The following is a 17,990-nucleotide window of genomic DNA, read 5'->3' as shown; positions in this document are numbered from 1 at the left end:
AGGCTCCTCTGTCTGTGGGGATTCTCCAGGCCAGGATACTGGAGTGGGTTGCCATTTCCTTCTGCAGGGCTTCCTGGGCAGGGGTGAATGCAAGTCCAGGTGCTGGGCTCTAGGGCACTGGGGAGGCATAGAGGGTAAGTGAGCTGGGTGGGACACAAGCTGGGTGTCAGGAAGACCCATTAGGCAGACTGGAGGCACCACAGCACCCAGCTGCCCCAGGACCCAGCCCCTGCCCAGTGTCCACCCAGCATCCTTCAATTGCCCTCAACCCCCACCTCAGCCTCTTCCTGCCCTTGGCTGAGTGTGAGACTAAGAATAGATGCTCCCCGACTCCCAGCGGAAACCATAGCCCCGGGAAGCCAGTCCTGAGCCTGACCTCTGTTCCCACCATCTGCCGCCCCCCACCCCCACCCCACAGACCATCTCAACGCTTCTCACGACTCCCATGTGCCCTTGACCAGGGCCAGGGCAGAGACCAAGAGACCTCCAGCGGACAGCCTGGGAGGTGGGGGAAGCGCAGAACTCACGGTCAGATCGCACCTGCATGTGGCCTTAGACCCAGCCTTCCTGCCCTCCAGGCCTCAGTTTCCCAGTCTATAAAATGAGCATTTTCGCCCCCTGCCTTGCAGAGTCCTGCTGTAACCCAGGCACTTGCCAATCTCAAGTCAAGTGTGTTTATCTGACCCCTGCCCTGGATGTTTACCAGAAGGAGCACTGTCCTTTTATCTCAGGGCAGAGGAAGTGGGAACGGAACAATCCTCCTCCATCTCAGCCCACCCCCCCCAATCTGGAGCCCCAGCCCCACATCCTCTGCCCTCCTTACAGTCCCCTGAAGCCTCATGCTCTCTCTTGCTTCCAAAGCATATATATAATTTCTGCCCTGTCTCTTTCTTGCCCTCCTATGCATTCCACAAAGCCCCCGTTCTCACAATTTCTGCCCCATCCCCACTCCAGGATGCCTTTCAGACTCACCTCCTTGGCCCCCCTAACCTCTGTCCCTTCCTTTGGCCCTGCCCTGAACGCAGGAGGCTGGGAATGTCTGTATCCAGCTTTATTTTTCTCCAGCCTGGGGGATCTTTGAGGGCAGATGTGGTTTACAGTCTACTTGGGGCTCACAATTGTCCTACCATATGGGCTGGGGCAAAGAGTTTCCCTAAAGGAAAGGCTGGGAGGAACAAGACTGCCTCCTTTGATGTGAGGGACATCAAGGCTTTACAGAGGAGAGAGCCTCGGAGCCAGAGTTCTGCCAGATGCATAGGAGTCGGGGAGACTCCTTGTCAAGGAAGAGGAGTTAGGGTTAACCTGCTGAGGACTCAGACAATGGTATGGAACAGAGGAGGGGCCGTCTGGAGGGATGGAGAGGCCAGAAGGATAGTAGGTGGACCCAGTGGAAGGGAGATCAGGGCCAGGGCAGGAGTCCGTCTTTCCCACTCAGAGCCTGTACTGGTGTGCCCCTCCCAGGCCCCTGAGGACTCGGTGGCATGAGATCAAGGCCAAGGCAAATGGGTTCCAGCCCACTCCAAGCTGTAACTCAGGGCCAATGAGGCCCAAACTCACCCCTCTATGCCCTAACCCTGCCTTCCATGCATCCTCAATGGCCAGTCCCAAACCCGTGGACCCCCTTCATTCACCCAAGGCCCAAGGACTGTGGGCAGGAAGGACTTTTAAGAAGCTTCTCACTTTCCTGCACCACGGTCTGGGTTTAGCCTCCACACCTTTGCTGTAGCAGTACCCGACTGCTCACTCTTTACTTTCACAGCTTTGGGCCGATGAGACCCTGGCCCACAGCCCTGAGTGAGTCATGGGGCTTTCAAGAAAGTCCATCCTGTCTGGAGAGTCATTCCCAGCTTCCAGCTCCCTGCCTCAAGCGCGATCATTCCTGCAGTGACGGGCTTTAGGGAGCAGAGCGAAAGCGTACCTCCCCACCCTCACCTCAGGAGCCCAATGCCAGCCTAGGTGCTCCCAGATGCTCCCCCTAGAATGCAGCCGCCCACAGCCCTCCCGCTCACCTGCTCCCGGGAAAACCTGTCTGAGCAGGCTGCCCACGAGGCTTCCGGCTTCAGAGTGCGGTCCTTCTCCCCTCTGAACACCTCTGCACCCCCACCCCCAGCCCTGACAGGGGCCTTAAACAAACCCTACACTGATGAAGCCTCTACTGAGGGGCCAGCCACTCCTCAACCACCACGCACCCCGCGTTCACCAGCTCTGAGCTCTGGGCCTCTGGACAGGGGTCTGGGAGCCCTGGGGAGCTGACCCCGCCCCCGCCCCCTCTCGGTCTGGGGTACTACCCAGACGGTGAATAATGCGGGGCCTGGCGGCTGGAGCGGCGCCGGAAAGGGGCCTAGCTGGGGCTGGCTTGGGGGAGGGGGCGGGCGGAGGCTCCTGAGAGGGTGCCGGCCACCCCGGCCGCCGCGCCCCTGCCCCTGCGGCCCGGGATCCCACGGACTCCCCCTCCCCCAGGAGGCCGCGCTGTCTCCCCGGGGGCTGGGGGCGCCCCTTGACCCTCAGCAGCCAGGCCTGGGCGGGAGGGGCGTGGCCAGCGCGGGGCGGGAGGGACTGATGCGAGACAGACGAAAGACTGAGAGACTCGGGCAGAGAGACTAGATCCAGCTGTAGAGCAGAGCCCCCGCCCCGGGCTATTTTTAGACCCCTTGGGCCCCCCTCCAGGCCGGGAAGGGACCTAGTCACCCCTCCTTCGGCCGGGGACCCCGCGCCGCCAGGCCCTCCGTCGGTGCCCCTGCGCGACGTGGCAGCGCGGGAGTCCTCCCGCTGTGACTCGGTTTCCCCAGGGGGCCCGGGAGGCCGAGCTGCCCTGCTTCCGCCTCCGCACTCCCTTCCTCCCGCCAGACATTTACGCGTGCTCCAGGGCCCAGGACGGCGCGCCTACCCCTGCACGCCCCCTCGACCACCTTCAGCTGAGGACAGTTGGCCCTGAGGTAAGGGGCGGGGCATGAGAGTGGGCAGGTGTGGCTTGAGTGCATCCTACCGGCCGATCCGCGCTGCCGTGGGTGTGTTCCCGTGGGCGGTGACAGCTACTAGGTGCTCGGTGTCCAGGGGCACTCTTGAGCCTGGGTCCCAGTCTGGAGTGCTGCCTGCCCTGGGCACCTGCTGGCTGGTGTGAGCAAGAATGTGCTTGTGTGTGGATTCCCTGAGTCTGGGCCAGCCCTCTCCGCGTCCTGTAGCGCTGCAGCCAGAGACAGTGCTGAGACGCTGGGTATGGCTGCAAGTGAAAGCACACGCCTGGTTGGTTGTGTGTCTGCACACACACTCGGAGTTGTGTCCATCACTAACCAGTGGCTGCCTGGCCTGGATCGGTCCTGTCCCTCTGTCACCCATCTGTTCCCCTCGCCAGTGGTGAGTGCTGAGAGGATGCCCGCTGGACAGATGAGGAAACTGAGGCTCCGGGGGACCACATGAGTCAGGGCCAAGGCTCAGCTCTAACCCAGTCAGGCTGACTGGGGTGGGGACCTGGGTGGTGTCACAAACAGGAAAAGTTCCCGGAAATAGAGCCTTGTGGTGAGGGGAGGCAGGGCCGGGTCTGGGAGCTGCCTTGCGTGGAAGTGTTTGTGTCTGTGTGGGCGTCTGTGGCTTCACAAGGGCGTACAGAGGGTCCCCACCCTAGGGCGTGCAGATGCGAACGGGGCATGAGCTGGAACCAATGCAGTAACGGGCCTGCTCCCTGCATGTTCGTGCCAGAGGGCATGATCCTTGGTCAACTGGGCAGCATTAGAAAACTTAGGAAATGTGGAAATAGACTGAGGTCATACAGTGCATCAGGGCTCCCACCTGGCTGCTCAGTGTGTGCACCCAGGAGACAAGCTGTGAGCACAGCCAGGAAGCAGGAAGAGTGCGGGCACCAGGCTGGGATGGGTGTGTGTGTGTGTGTGTGAGTGAAGACTGAAAGTCTCAATGGCAAGAGCAGGTCGGGCCTGGGAAGACTAGCCCAAATGCTGGCAGGCAAGTCAGTGGCCTTGTTGTCCCCATTTCAGAAAGGGGGAAACTGAGACTTGGCAAGGTCGAGCCCCCGCTTGACAGTGGCAGATCGGGGGCTCCAGTCCAAGCTTGTCTGAGGTCACTGTCGCTCCTCTGGGGGGAGGGTGGGTAGGCCCCTGGCGAGGGGACAGGCAGGCAGGCCAGGGGGTGGGGTGTTGAGAGGCAGAGGGACTTGTTAAAAAATGGATGGCTTGTGGAAGCAGCAGGGGGAGAGTGGGCAGGCAGTGATGGACCATCAGGCAGAGGAGGGGCCCAGCCCTTGGAATCCAAAGACTACAGTCTGCCAGGGACACCGTGGTAGTGGGGGGGCAGCCTGGTGCCCACGCCTGGCCCAGCGCCCAGGCCTCTGGGACAGTGGGCTGGAGCCCTCCCAGCCTCCCTGAGGTGAGCTGAGGGAGCACTGAATGTTTGTCCTGCAGTTATGCAGAGAGGAGCCAGGACCCAAGAGAGAGAGATTTCTGGAACTCAGGACCAGCCAATGAGAGCTGTTGGAACCTCAGCCCCCTTAAAGTCTAGATGCTTCAGGCCTCTGGGTTCCTGAAGTGGGACCTTGTTAGAATTCTAGAACCGGGGACTCGTTAGAATTCCAGAACCCTGGATTTTCCAAATCCAGACCTCTCCCACTCTCGGGTTGTAGGATCCTTGGGTTTGTCCAGCAAATCTGGGGTCCATGTTTCTCATGAGGCACAGAGAGGGAGAGCAGTTCTCCCAAGGGCCACACAGCCGTGCTTCTGGACCTCGGAGCCCTCCTGGTCAATGTGGGAGGGAAAGGGAGGCCCCGCCAGGTGCCCCTCCTGGCCCGCTTTCCTGGGGAACTTGAGCAGGCTGCTATCACCTGAACCCCTGGTTGGGGGACTGGAAACCACATGCTGGGGCCAGAGGAAGTGGTGCCAGTTTCCAGTCTCCCCCAGGCCAGGGGTCCTGGGGTCGCAGTTTTTGTTTCCACATATGGGAAGCGTGAAACAGACTCGGGGTCTATGTCCCTGGGTGCATGAGCTCCTGCACAAGAGTAGGGGACCCTGGGGCCATGAGATGCGGGAGGGGCTGGCAGTCACTCCAGGGTGAGGCAGGGGCAGTGACCACAGACACAGCCCGAGTCCCGAGAATATTTAGAAACAACACATACCAGCTCCGAGGGAGGGAGGGAGGGAGCGCCCTGTCCCAGGGGGAACTCAAGTGCAGGTCGAATCTGAGCTGACGACAAACACATCCCTTCCCCGGAGTGGCGGGCTCAGATGGCCACGCGCCGTGGAAAGGCCGCATGCCACCCTCACTCAGGATTTAGTTTCTCACTCGAGGCCCCACCCCACCAAAGTGGTGCTGACCTTGGCTGTCAGCCTGGGAGGGAGGCTCAGAGGAGCTGGATAATTTATGAGGCTAGATAAGGAGTTGCTGAGATGAATTAAAGAGATGGGGAGTGAGGTGGGGTGCAGCTAAGCACACTCGCTGCTGAGGCTGGTCACGGGACACAGCCCCAGGGCTCGTCATTGGCCCCATTTTATCAGAAGGGAGACTGAGGCTCAGAGTAGGGAAGAGACTCCTCCAAGGTTCGTGAGGGAAATCATGGCAGTCATTTTAGAAAAATTCTATCCCTTTTTGGCTGTGCCTCATGGGACCTTGGCAGGGCAAGCACGTATGTAGTCTTACTCACTGGACTGCCAGGGAATTCCCTAGAAATGATGACCCTCCACACCCACCTCTCACCAGCCTCTGCCTGACTGCAAGGCTTTTGACACAGATGCACACATTTGATCTCCAGTCAACTCCGGCTAGGCTGTGTGACTTTGGATTAGTTACTTAACCTCTCTGTACTTCTGATTCCCTGCCTCCGCAAAATGGGGATCATAAGACTCTGAGCTCTCATTTCAAGGGACCCTGAAAGGTTTGATCCCTGGTCCGGTAACTTGATCCCATATGCTGCAACTAAGACCTGGTACAGTTTAATTAATTAATTAATAATAAAATAATGTTGTCGTGGTGGTTTAGTCACTCTGTTGTGTCCAAGGCTACTCTGTCCATGGTATTCTCCAGGCAAGAATACTGGAGTGGGTTATCATTTCCTCCTCCAGGGGATCTTCCCAACCTAGGGATCGAACCTGTATCTCCTGCATTACAGGCAGATTCTTTACCACTGAACCACCTAGGAAGCCCAATAAAATAATAATAACTAAATTTTTTTTTAATTAAAAAAAATAAGTGGACCTTTCTGGGCGTCAGCTGCCTGGAACCTCCATGCCTCCCACCGTCCTGCCTCCCCACCTTTGTCCACTCTGATCCTGCGGCCAATGGCCCCTCACTGCTGGCACAAGCATGGTTTGTGATAGGCACGCATACCACATGGGAGGCTGGCCCCATGGGTGGCCCTGTGCCCTCCCAGCTGGATCCTTTTGGGCAACTGAGAGAAGACTTTTTAAAAAATTATTATTCAAGTATAATTGCTTTAGAGAGCTGACTTTTAAATGGTGTCATTTTCTTTCTCCTCAAACACTGGTCAATTCATCCACACCCCAGTCAGACCCACACGTCTCTCCAGTTTTCTCCCCCAGCCCCATACTGAGGAGTTTATAGCCCATTTCCTCCTGCTACTGTTTATAGCCCGTCACTGGGGATCCAGTTGCTTCCAGTGAACTGGGTTTTTTTTTCCCCCAGAATGGAACTGGATTTCAGGGTTTCTTTTTTATTAAACAAAAATGGGGGGGGGGAAGGAATATACATGGTTCTAACACAGGAGGAAGAATGTCCCTAAAGACCAACGGGGTCGAATCTTCCCCGAGGCCTTCATGAGGAATTGTGACCTCAAGGCTGACCACAGAGCTGGCCTGAGAGTCAACGACCTCTGGCTGCCAGCCAGTGGCCCTCCCCACACTGCACGTGTCCTGTTTTACAGCAGTTGAAATCTGTCCTGGATCCTTCCTTCCATGAAGGACTCAGATGGATGACCCCCAGGGAACCAGAAGTTTAGAGAAGAAAAAATCATTTGCCTGAGGTCGCATAGTTGGTGTCAGGGCTAGAGTTCAAACCCAGAGCTTCTCAACCCTTCTCTGCAACCTGGCAGACACTAATTGGTGTCTTCCAGGGTTCCCAGAAGAGGAAACACTGATCCTTGCCTTTGAGGGTCACTGAGCCTGGGGCAGGACAGAGTTGGAGCTAGTCATACTAGTAATTGTAATAGCAGGACTACTACTAGGAGTAGTAATAGTAATGCTTACTGAGCTGGGAGTGAGATAAGTGAGGAAAGGCATCTTCAAGGAGGGTATAGTTGAGCTGGGGCATTGAAGTTTGTGTAGGAGTTCACTGGGGCCACTCAGACTAATATGCAGAATGAATCACCAAAATCTTCTCTGCCGCCCACCTCCCCACAGGTGTCTCTGAACCACCACCAGCCTTGGCCTGATGAAGTGGTAACCCTCCCTGCTATGCTCCAGAACCATGTGGCCCAATGCCAGTTCTCTGGGGCCCTGTTTCCGGCCTATGAACATCACACTGGAGGAGCGGCGCCTGATTGCCTCCCCATGGTTTGCAGCCTCCTTCTGCCTGGTGGGCCTGGCCTCCAACCTGCTGGCGCTGAGTGTGCTGATGGGCGCACGGCAAAGCAGCTCCCAGTCTAGATCTTCCTTCCTGACCTTCCTCTGTGGCCTGGTCCTCACTGACTTCATGGGGCTGCTGGTCACCGGCGCCATCGTGGTGACCCAGCACTTCGTCCTCTTTGAATGGCAGGCCGTGGACCCTGGCTGCAGCCTCTGCCACTTCATGGGTGTCATCATGGTCTTTTTCGGCCTGTGTCCGCTGCTGCTGGGGGCCGCCATGGCCTCAGAGCGCTTCCTGGGCATCACCCGGCCCTTCTCAAGGCCTGCGACTGCCTCGCAGCGCCGAGCCTGGACCACAGTGGGGCTGGTGTGGGCCTCTGCGCTGGCGCTGGGCCTGCTGCCCCTTCTGGGTGTGGGCCACTATACCGTGCAGTACCCCGGCTCCTGGTGCTTCCTCACACTCGGCACCGATCCGGGGGACGTGGCCTTCGGCCTGCTCTTCGCACTCCTCGGCAGCGTCTCAGTGGGGATGTCCTTCCTGCTCAACACCATCAGTGTGGCCACCCTGTGCCACGTCTACCATGGGCAGGCGACCGCCCAGCAGCGCCCGAGGGACTGCGAGGTGGAGATGATGGTGCAGCTCATGGGCATTATGGTGGTGGCCAGCATTTGCTGGATGCCACTGCTGGTGAGTGGCGGGGGTAGGAGCGGGGACTGCCTGGGGCCTGGGTTCATCCTGAATAGATTCATAACCCTCAGGTTCTCATTAGCCCAAGAAAATGTGACCCCAGGGTCCAGGGGTACTCCCTTGAGTGAGACACAGATAACCCCAAACTGGGGGCAGAACTGGGGGCAGGACTGGGGCAGAAGCAGTGTCCTGGGACTGAGATGCCCAGGGAGGGGCTCCCAGGCTCTCCCCACCCCAGGGAGGGTATCAGAGAAGACTTTCCGTAAGAGGGTCATTGGAGCTGGGGTTTTGAAGGAGGAAGAGGAGTTTACCTGCTAGATGAAACCAGGGAGGATATTCCAGGTGGAATCACTGAATCATTTCTACCTTGTGCCTAGTTCTGGGCTGGACCCCAGCTTTGCACAGATGTTCCTGAGTCAGGTGAGTTTACTGAAGTCCTTCCACTGATTAATATAATTGGCCTTTTGGAGTTGTTATTTTTCCATTTCTGATTCAATCTGGACAAGTCTGAAGACCAGAATCAGATACTTGGTTTCCAGCCCATATCCAACAAGGACTTACCATGTGACTCTGGCTATGGGCTTCCTTCTTCCAGCCTCAGTCAGTTCCTTAGATTTTAAAAGAAAGAAGAAAGTGTTCATTGCTCAGTCATCTCCAACTCTTTGTGACCCCATGGACTGTATAGCCTACCAGGTTCCTCTGTCCATGGAATTCTCCAGGCAAGAATACTGGAATGTCCAGGGGATCTTCTCGACCCAGGTATCCAACCCGGGTCTCCTGCACTGCAGGCAGATTCTTTACCGTCTGAGCCATGGGGGATAATTTAAAAGGTGCCTGCCTCTTAGAGTGATTCAGGAGGAAATGAACTCATTTATCCATTTGTTTCTTCAACAAACATTGATTGAACACCCAGTGTGTTGCAGGCTCTGGTCTAGATGCTGAGCAGGGAACAAAAAGTACAAAATGCTTGACTTCCTGCAGCTCTTTGATCATGGTGGTGGCGGTTTAGTCGCTAAGTCGTGTCAGACTCTTGCGACCCCATGATCATGGGGAAGACAGCAAATAAACAGTGCATAAATAAGTGACATGGTAGATATTAGGAAGTGATAAGGGCTAAAACAAAAACTAAATCTGTGGGATAGGAAGATTGCAAATTTGGTTGTGCTCTGTTTTGCTAAATGTTTTTACATGTGTCAGTGGTGGGAAAAGAAATAGAAGGGAGCATAAGTTTTTGTGTGTGATACATGAAGCTGCAGGCATGACGGGCCCCAGGGGAGCAAAAGTTACAGTATGATGCTTCTGGCTGAGCAATGTGCTTCTGAAACCCAGTCCCTGGGGTGTCCCTCCCAGGTCTGTTTTCATACAGCTGAGACCGTTTCTATTTTTGTTTATTATAATTATTATCATTATTATTTATTGAGCAGCATCCAGAGGATGCCTGTGAGCACCTGATTCGGGTTTCCCCCTCTCTGCCTACAGCACCTCAGGGCTCCCATCTCCCTCAGGATAAAACCCCAAGTCCTCCTGCAGCCCACAAGACCCTGCGAGACCTTCTCCATCCCCTCCCTGCCCTTCTGTCCGCCCTCTCTCCCCCTTGCTCACTCTGCTCCAGCCACACTAGCCTCCTTGCTGTTCCTCCAACATGCCAGGCATGATGCTGCCCCAGGGCCTTTGTATGTGCTGTACCGTCTGCCTGGAATGCTCCCCCAACCCCAGATCTCCATGTGAATCACTCCTTCACTCCTCCATGTCCTTGCTCAAATGTCACCTTCAGCAAGAGTTCCCTGACAAAGGTCTGCCTCAGCATCTTCCTGATCCCTGCCTTCCAGGCTTGACTGTCTTAGAATACCCCCAGATGACCCCTGCCCTGCCCTGAACCATTAGAGTCTCAGCTGAGACTCTGAAGGATGGATAGGAGATTAGAGAGATGTGTGTGTTAGTCACTTAGTCGTGTCTGATTCTTTGTGACCCCATGGATTGTAGTTCACCAGGGTCCCCATCCATGGAATTTTCCAGGCAGGAATACTGGAGTGTGTTGCCATTTCCTTCTCAGGGATCGAACCCAGGTCTCCTGCATTGCAGTTGAATTCTTTACCATCTGAGCCACCAGGGAAGCCTGAATAGGATATTTGTTCTTGTTCAGTCGCTCAGTTGTGTCCACCTCTTTGCGACCCCATGCATGCCAGGCTTCCCTGTCCTATCTCCCAGAGTTTGCTCACTCATGTCCATTGAGTCGATGATGCCAGCCAACCATCTCATCCTCTGTTTCCCCTTTCTCCTCCTGCCCTCAATCTTTCCCAGCATCAGTGTCTTTTCCAATGAGCCAGTTCTTCCCATCGGGTGGCCAAAGTATTGGAGCTTCAGCTTCAGCATCATCCTTCCAATGAATGTTCAGGGTGGATTTCCTTAGGATTGACTGGTTTGATCTCCTTAATAGGAGATAAGCTGCCAGATAAAAACCAGGAAGGCGTTTTAGGTAGAATCACTGAGTCATTAAATGATTCCCAAGTCCCCTTTGGGAGCCAAGTTTTTCCTAAAAGGCCATATAGTATCCCTTTTAAACACTGTCTCTGGGACAACCACACAGCTCTTCTATTGGGGTGTGAAAGCTACCTGGAAATGACTGGGCACGCCTAAGTGCCAAAAGGAGTTCATTTATGGACTCGGAAATGTGAATTTCATGTAATTGTCACATGTCACAAAATATGCTTTCTGTTTTTTTCTCACCATTGACATGTGTAAAAACATTCTTAGCAAAACAACAAACCAAAAAGGCACAAATAAAGCAAACAAAGCACAACAAAAACAGGTGGCAGGCCAGAGTTGGCCCATGAGCGAACTCATGCTCTGAAACCTCCCATGGCTCCCTGTTGTCCCAGAGGAAAGGTCCACAGACACTCCCCTCCATCTCACTGGGGAAACTCCTATTCTCCATCTGATTACCTCTCAAGCCTGGCCCAACGCCTCCTCTGGGCTACAACAGTGCCTCCATGTCTGCTTGGTCACACCAACCCCCACCACCGAGCCGAAACCACCTGGGCATGTAAGTAGAGCCTGGGTCCATTGTGGCCACAGCACTGTCCCCAGAATTGCCCAGCACACAGTAGGTGCTCAGGAAACAACTGTACTGTAGTGATTCAATATAATATTAATATTAATCATAGTATTATTTTAATTATAATTATGAAATATAATACCCACTATAATAATTATTTGTATTAGAATTAATATATATAATTATAACAACTGTGATATAATTGTTAAATACTATATAATATACACTATAATTGAGTGAGTGAGTGAGCGAAGTTACTCAGTCGTGTCCGACTCTTTGCGACCCCGTGGACTGTAGCCTACCAGGCTTCTCCATCCATGGGATTCTCCAGGCAAGAATACTGGAGTGGGTTACCATTTCCTTCTCCAGGGGATCTTCCCAACCCAGGGATCGAACCCAGGTCTCCCATGTTGGAGGCAGACGCTTTAACCTCTGAGCCACCAGGGAAGCCCGAAACTATAATTATATAGTATTAATTAATATTTAATAAGTATATTAATCATATAATATATAAGGAAGCCCCAGTTAACATTTAATAATTATATCAATCATATAATATATATTTATATAGTATATAATTGTTAAATACCGTCAGTCTCCTCAGTCCATGGGATTTTCCAGGCAAGAGCGCTGGAGTGGATTGCCATTTCCTTCTCCAGGAGATCTTCCTGACCCAGGAATTGAACCCGGGTCTCCCACAGTGCAGGCAGACGTTTTACCATCTGAGCCACCAGGGAAGCCCCAACATATAACTATAATTATATATATTCATAGAATGGGAAAGACTGGGGATCTCTTCAAGAAAATCAGAGATACCAAAGGAACATTTCATGCAAAGATGAGCTTGATAAAGGACAGAAATGATATGGACCTAACAGAAGCAGAAGATATTAAGAAGAGATGGCAAGAATACACAGAAGAACTGTACAAAAAGGATCTTCACGACCCAGATAATCACAATGGTGTGATCACTGACCTAGAGCCAGACATCCTGGAATGTGAAGTCAAGTGGGCCTTAGAAAGCATCACTACGAACAAAGCTAGTGGAGGTGATGGAATTCCAGTTGAGCTATTCCAAATCCTGAAAGATGATGCTGTGAAAGTGCTGCACTCAATATGCCAGCAAATTTGGAAAACTCAGCAGTGGCCACAGGACTGGAAAAGGTCAGTTTTCACTCCAATCCCAAAGAAAGGCAATGCCAAAGAATGCTCAAACTACCACACAATTGCACTCATCTCACACGCTAGTAAAGTAATGCTCAAAATTCTCCAAGCCAGGCTTCAGCAATACGTGAACCGTGAACTTCCAGATGTTCAAGCTGGTTTTAGAAAAGGCAGAGGAACCAGAGATCAAATTGCCAACATCTGCTGGATCATGGAAAAAGCAAGAGAGTTCCAGAAAAACATCTATTTCTGCTTTATTGACTATGCCAAAGCCTTTGACTGTGTGGATCACAATCAACTGTGGAAAATTCTGAAAGAGGTGGGAATACCAGACCACCTGATCTGCCTCTTGAGAAATCTGTATGCAGGTCAGGAAGCAAGAGTTAGAACTGGACATGGAACAACAGACTGGTTCCAAATAGGAAAAGGAGTTCATCAAGGCTGTATATTGTCACCCAGTTTATTTAACTTATATACAGAATACATCATGAGAAACGCTGGACTGGAAGAAACACAAACTGGAATCAAGATTGCCGGGAGAAATATCAATAACCTCAGATATGCAGATGACACCACCCTTATGGCAGAAAGTAAAGAGGAACTAAAAAGTCTCCTGATGAAAGTGAAAGTGGAGAGTGAAAAAGTTGGCGTAAAGCTCAACATTCAGAAAACGAAGATCATGGCATCCGGTCCCACCACTTCATGGGAAATAGATGGGGAAACAGTGGAAACAGTGTCAGACTTTATTTTTCTGGGCTCCAAAATCACTACAGATGGTGACTGCAGCCATGAAATTAAAAGATGCTTACTCCTTGGAATGAAAGTGATGACCAACCTAGATAGCATATTCAAAAGCAGAGACATTACTTTGCCAACAAAGGTTCATCTAGTCAAGGCTATGGTTTTTCCTGTGGTCATGTATGGATGTGAGAGTTGGACTGTGAAGAAGGCTGAGCGCCAAAGAATTGATGCTTTTGAACTGTGGTGTTGGAGAAGACTCTTGAGAGTCCCTTGGACTGCAAGGAGATCCAACCGGTCCATTCTGAAGGAGATCAGCCCTGGGATTTCTTTGGAAGGACTGATGCTAAAGCTGAAACTCCAGTACTTTGGCCACCTCATGCGAAGAGTTGACTCATTGGAGAAGACTCTGATGCTGGGAGGGATTGGGGACAGGAGGAGAAGGGGACGACAGAGGATGAGATGGCTTGATGGCATCACTGACTTGATGGACGTGAGTCTCAAGGAACTCCAAGAGTTGGTGATGGACAGGGAGGCCTGGCGTGCTGCGATTCATGGGGTCGCAAAGAGTCGGACACGACTGAGCGACTGATGTGATCTGATAATTAATTATATCAATTATTATATAATATATGATTATATATTATATAACTGTTAAATACTATATAACATATAACTATAATTAGGGGGTTTCCCCAGTGGCTCAGCAGGTAAAGAATCTATCTACAATGCAGGAGGTGCTGGTTCAGTTCCTGGGTTAGGAAGATCTTCTGAAGAAGGGAATGGCAAGCCACTCTAATATTCTTGCCTGAAAAAAAGCCCATGGACAGAGGAGCCTGGCAGGCCATAGTCCATGGGGTCACAAACAGTTGGACCTTACTGAGCAAAACTATTATAATTACATATTATTAATTAATATTTAATATATCGATCAGTATATAGTATATAATTGTTAAATACTATATAGCATATAATACATATTATTAATTAATATTTAATAACATTGATCATTATATATTATATAATTGTTAAATACTATATAACATATAGCTATGTTATTAATGAATACTTAGTAATTAGATCACTCATGTAATACATAGTCACATTACAATTATATATTATATAATTAATTACATATATAATTTTAAATACCATATAATAAATAATATGGTTATAATTAACAACATATTATTAGGTAACTATATTATTATATCTATAATTATTTGTAAATTAGTGTATATAATAATTTGTATCATATTACATATTGTGTAATATTAAACATAAATCCAATATTTAATAATCTATATTAAACTTACTATGTTTAACATAAAATTATTTAATATAAAATTTTTGTCATAGAATTTTATAAACTATAAATTTCAATGTAATATAAAGTGACAAAATAACATAAAATTTAATTATTGAATATAAATCTTATACCATAATTTGATATATTATTATATATAGTATGTATATTTGATATATGTAAAGTTTATATAAAATATGTGTTTAATAGAATAATAACACTGGCAGTCACAGTGATTCCACCTGTTCGCACCTGCAAGTCCTCTTTGTCCACCGTGTTTAATCATGTCCAGGGAAGGAGCAGGAAAAGTCTGCTATTTTGCAGCCACATCAGCTGAAGCTCAGAGAAGTCAGGCAGATATCCTGAAGGTCACACAGCCCAGCAGGAACAGAATCAGCACTGGATCTCAGGGGACAGCAGGTGGCACAGGCAGGTGCTGGTGGAGGGCAGGGCTGGCTGCCAGCCTGGCCCCTGGCTGACTGCTCTGGCTCCCGGCAGGTCTTCATCGCCCAGACGGTGCTGCAGAGCCCACCCGCCATGAGCCCGACGGGGCAGCTGTCCCGCCTCACGGAGCGGCAGCTGCTCATCTACCTGCGAGTGGCCACCTGGAACCAGATCCTCGACCCCTGGGTGTACATCCTGTTTCGCCGGGCAGTGATCCAGCGCTTCTACCCTCGCCTGAGCACCCGATCCCGGTCACTGTCCCTGCAGCCCCAGCTCACCCGCAGGTCAACGATACACTAGGCTGGACACTCTGGAAGGACAGAGCACCCTGCCAGAATGTCCCCCACCAGACCTTTATCCTCCCTGTCAGTCGCTTCTGTCTGTCCTGATGCCCAGGAGCCAAGAGTGTAGCATAGACAGAGGGTTTGAACAACAAAATTGTGTGCTATCTTCCATCAGCCCCAGGGACGCCCCCAAGTCTTCCCTGACTCCCCTTTCCAAAGCCCTTCCCCTCTTTCAACCCCTTCTTTGAATCCCCTCCCAACCCTAGGAAGGATGTGACGTTGCTGGGCAGGTATCTGGAGGAAATCAGACTTGTAAGCTTCCCCTTGCAGAAATCCTCCAAAAATAAGGGGCTCCAACGCCTGAATCTGACCTTCTTACTGGGTATGGTTGATTCCCTTTGACATCCCAATTCAAGAAGGCTCTGTCTAGAAAGGTTGAATGCCAACAGACCCCCTCTCTTGCCAAAATATAATCTCCACCTCGGCTTTATTTTCCTTTGGCTCTGAAATCATCCATCATTGAAGTTTCTGGTGTCAAGATTCCTATCCAGCCCACAGCTGCTGAACAGGACTGGGGTGGGGGTTGGGGAAGCCCCAGCTGAGCAGGACTAGGGTGGGAGTTGGGGAAGCCCCTAGAGGTGGGGCTGGCTCCTCACTTCTCTCCCCACCCGCTTTATTGAGTCTTCCCTGAACATTTCACGGTTGAGATCTCCCGGAATCCTGCCTGAAACCCCAGGAGAGGGTTCTGGGTTAAACCCATTTTGTAGATGAGGAAAAGAGAGGACGACATAGATACCCAGAGACCATGGGGTGCACACCTGCTTCCTCCACTGCAGATGAAGCACATGCCTTGATCAGCTTGTGGTTTCACCATCTATCCACTCAGCCCCTCAGACTCGCTGCACCTTGAGCAAGCAGCTCCTGGCCCACAGTAGCTGCTCAATAAAAGTAGACTGATCTTATACAGACTGATGTGTGTCCTGCAGGGCCCTCAACACCTGCACAATTAGCACTTATAGGGTGCCTGGCACATAGTAGGCACTTAAGAAGCATCTAGTGTTTTCGTGTCAGCCCCTTCCTCTGCTCTCCCCCAAATACCCGCCAAAATAACACATCAGGCTGCAGGGGTGGGAGGTGCCTTTATGCCTTTATTCCCCACGAGCCCTCAAGCCCTCAAGGTACATGAGAAGGAAACTGCCTCCTGCCTCCCCTGCCCGCCCCTACCCCACTGCCCTCCCATAGACCTAGGATCAGCTGTTTCCACCCTCCCTTCCTCACCTGCCCCACCCCATGTGCGGGGTGGGTGTGGAATGAGGTCACCTGCTACTTCTGGGCAACCCAGGCAGGGAGGAGCAGGAGGAGCAGGATGGGGGCCCCAACTATGTCACGCCCAAGCTACTGCCCTCCATGGTGGGGTAGGAGCTCTGACTCCCGTGGAGGTAACCCAGACTCCCTGAGCATGGAGGAGGGGGCAGGCCCCTCAAATGAGGGTTCAAGGGGCTGAGAACGAAGGAGGGCCACCCTGGGGGCAAAACTAGGGATGACGGATTTGGTGGGTGGGGTAGACTTCTGGGGTCCCAGCTGGGGCTTGGGGGAAAGGGCTGGTTTCTGGGGGGTGAAGAGGGACTGTGGGTGTGGGGCCAGGGGAGAAGTTGAGGGGCTTTGGCCAGGGCTAGGGTTGGGCGGGGTTCCTCGTACCAGATCATGGGGATGGGGCTGGGGGCAAGAGATTTGGCTAGGACCTGGAGTCGGGGCTCTGGGTGGTGGGCCTAGGTGTCGAGGTTGGGCATAAGGGGCGGGATCAGGCTGGGTTCTGGGGTCAAGGCCTGGGGTCTGTGGGCAGGGCCCCTTTCTAGAGCTGAGCTGGATTCTTGGACTGGTCTGGCTTCTAGTTTTAGAATCAGATTCAGTTCTGGAACTAAGGTGGACTCCAGAGCTGGGCTGAGTGTTTGAAGTGGTCTGGGTTTCAGAGCTGGGCTGAATTCTAGAGCTGCACTGGGTTCTGGAGCTGAACTGCACTCCAGAGCTGAGTTGAGTTCTTGCACTGGTCTGGGTCCCAGAGCTGGGCTGGGTCTCAGGACTGAGCTGGGTTCCAGAACTTGTCTGGGTTCTAGAGCCAGGTTGGCATCCAGAAGCAGGCTGTGTTCTGGAGCTGAGCTGGACTCCAGAGCTGGACTGAGTTCTTTCACTGGTCTGGGTCCTAGAGCTGGGCTGAATCTCAGGGTTCAGCTGGGTTCCAGAACTGGTCTGGATTCTGGAGCCGGTTTCGGATCCAGAGCTGGACTGTACTCTTGAACTGCTCCAGGTTTCAGAGCTGGCTTGCATCTCAGACCTGAACTGAACTGTGGAGCTGAGTTGGGTTTTGGAGTTGAGCTTGACTCCAGAGCGGGGCTTAGTTCCTGCACTTATCTGCATCTCTGAGCTGTGAGGGGTTCTAGAGATGAGCTGCGTTCCAGAGCTGGTCTGTTTCCCAAAGTCTGGCTCAGTCCCAAAGCTGCCCTGGGTTGTGGCCTGGATTTGGTTTCTAGAACTTGTCAGGCTTTCTGAGCTGAGCTGAGCCTCAGAGGTGTTTTGAGCTCCTGGGCAGGGCTGGGTCCTTGAACTGGGCCTACTCTCGGAGTTTGACACAGCTGTGGAGCTGAAGTCTGTGTCTGCATCCTTCTGGGTCCCAGGACTTGACCGGGTTCCAGATATTAGCTGTATTCTGGAATGCACCTGGGTCTCAGCAGTTGACTGTGTTTTGGAGCCAGGTGGGATTCCAGAGCCAGCCTGGGCTCTAGAACCGAGCTGA

The 17,990-nt window shown here is 52.1% G+C and overlaps 1 protein-coding gene across 2 annotated transcripts; it reads left to right on the top strand.

The window, feature by feature from the left end:
* Positions 1-831: 831 nt before the first annotated feature.
* Positions 832-16,161, top strand: TBXA2R (thromboxane A2 receptor). Of its 2 annotated transcripts, none has more exons than XM_027547211.1 (3): positions 832-2,936; positions 7,356-8,208; positions 8,586-8,872. In XM_027547211.1, the coding sequence occupies exons 2-3, from the start codon at positions 7,423-7,425 to the stop codon at positions 8,697-8,699; spliced, it is 900 nt and encodes a 299-aa protein (XP_027403012.1). In that variant the 5' UTR covers positions 832-2,936; positions 7,356-7,422; the 3' UTR covers positions 8,700-8,872. The 2 variants fall into 2 exon arrangements, with proteins under 2 accessions (XP_027403012.1, XP_027403011.1); XM_027547210.1 differs by lacking the exon at positions 8,586-8,872 and adding an exon at positions 14,970-16,161 and having other exon boundaries at positions 2,387-2,936.
* Positions 16,162-17,990: the final 1,829 nt, after the last annotated feature.

This window comes from Bos indicus x Bos taurus, chromosome 7 (assembly GCF_003369695.1).
Source record: "Bos indicus x Bos taurus breed Angus x Brahman F1 hybrid chromosome 7, Bos_hybrid_MaternalHap_v2.0, whole genome shotgun sequence".
Lineage (NCBI taxonomy): Eukaryota > Metazoa > Chordata > Mammalia > Artiodactyla > Bovidae > Bos > Bos indicus x Bos taurus.
Note: the sequence above shows the minus strand (reverse complement) of the source record. Positions and strands in the feature narration are given on the sequence as shown.

What these genes read in the sequence shown, in the direction of transcription:
- TBXA2R (XM_027547210.1), top strand. Translation starts at nt 7,423, where the DNA reads ATGTGGCCCAATGCCAGTTCTCTGGGGCCCTGTTTCCGGCCTATGAAC. An exon ending in TTTGCTGGATGCCACTGCTG is followed by an intron (nt 8,209 to 14,969) that starts GTGAGTGGCGGG and finishes GGCTCCCGGCAG; the next exon opens with GTCTTCATCGCCCAGACGGT.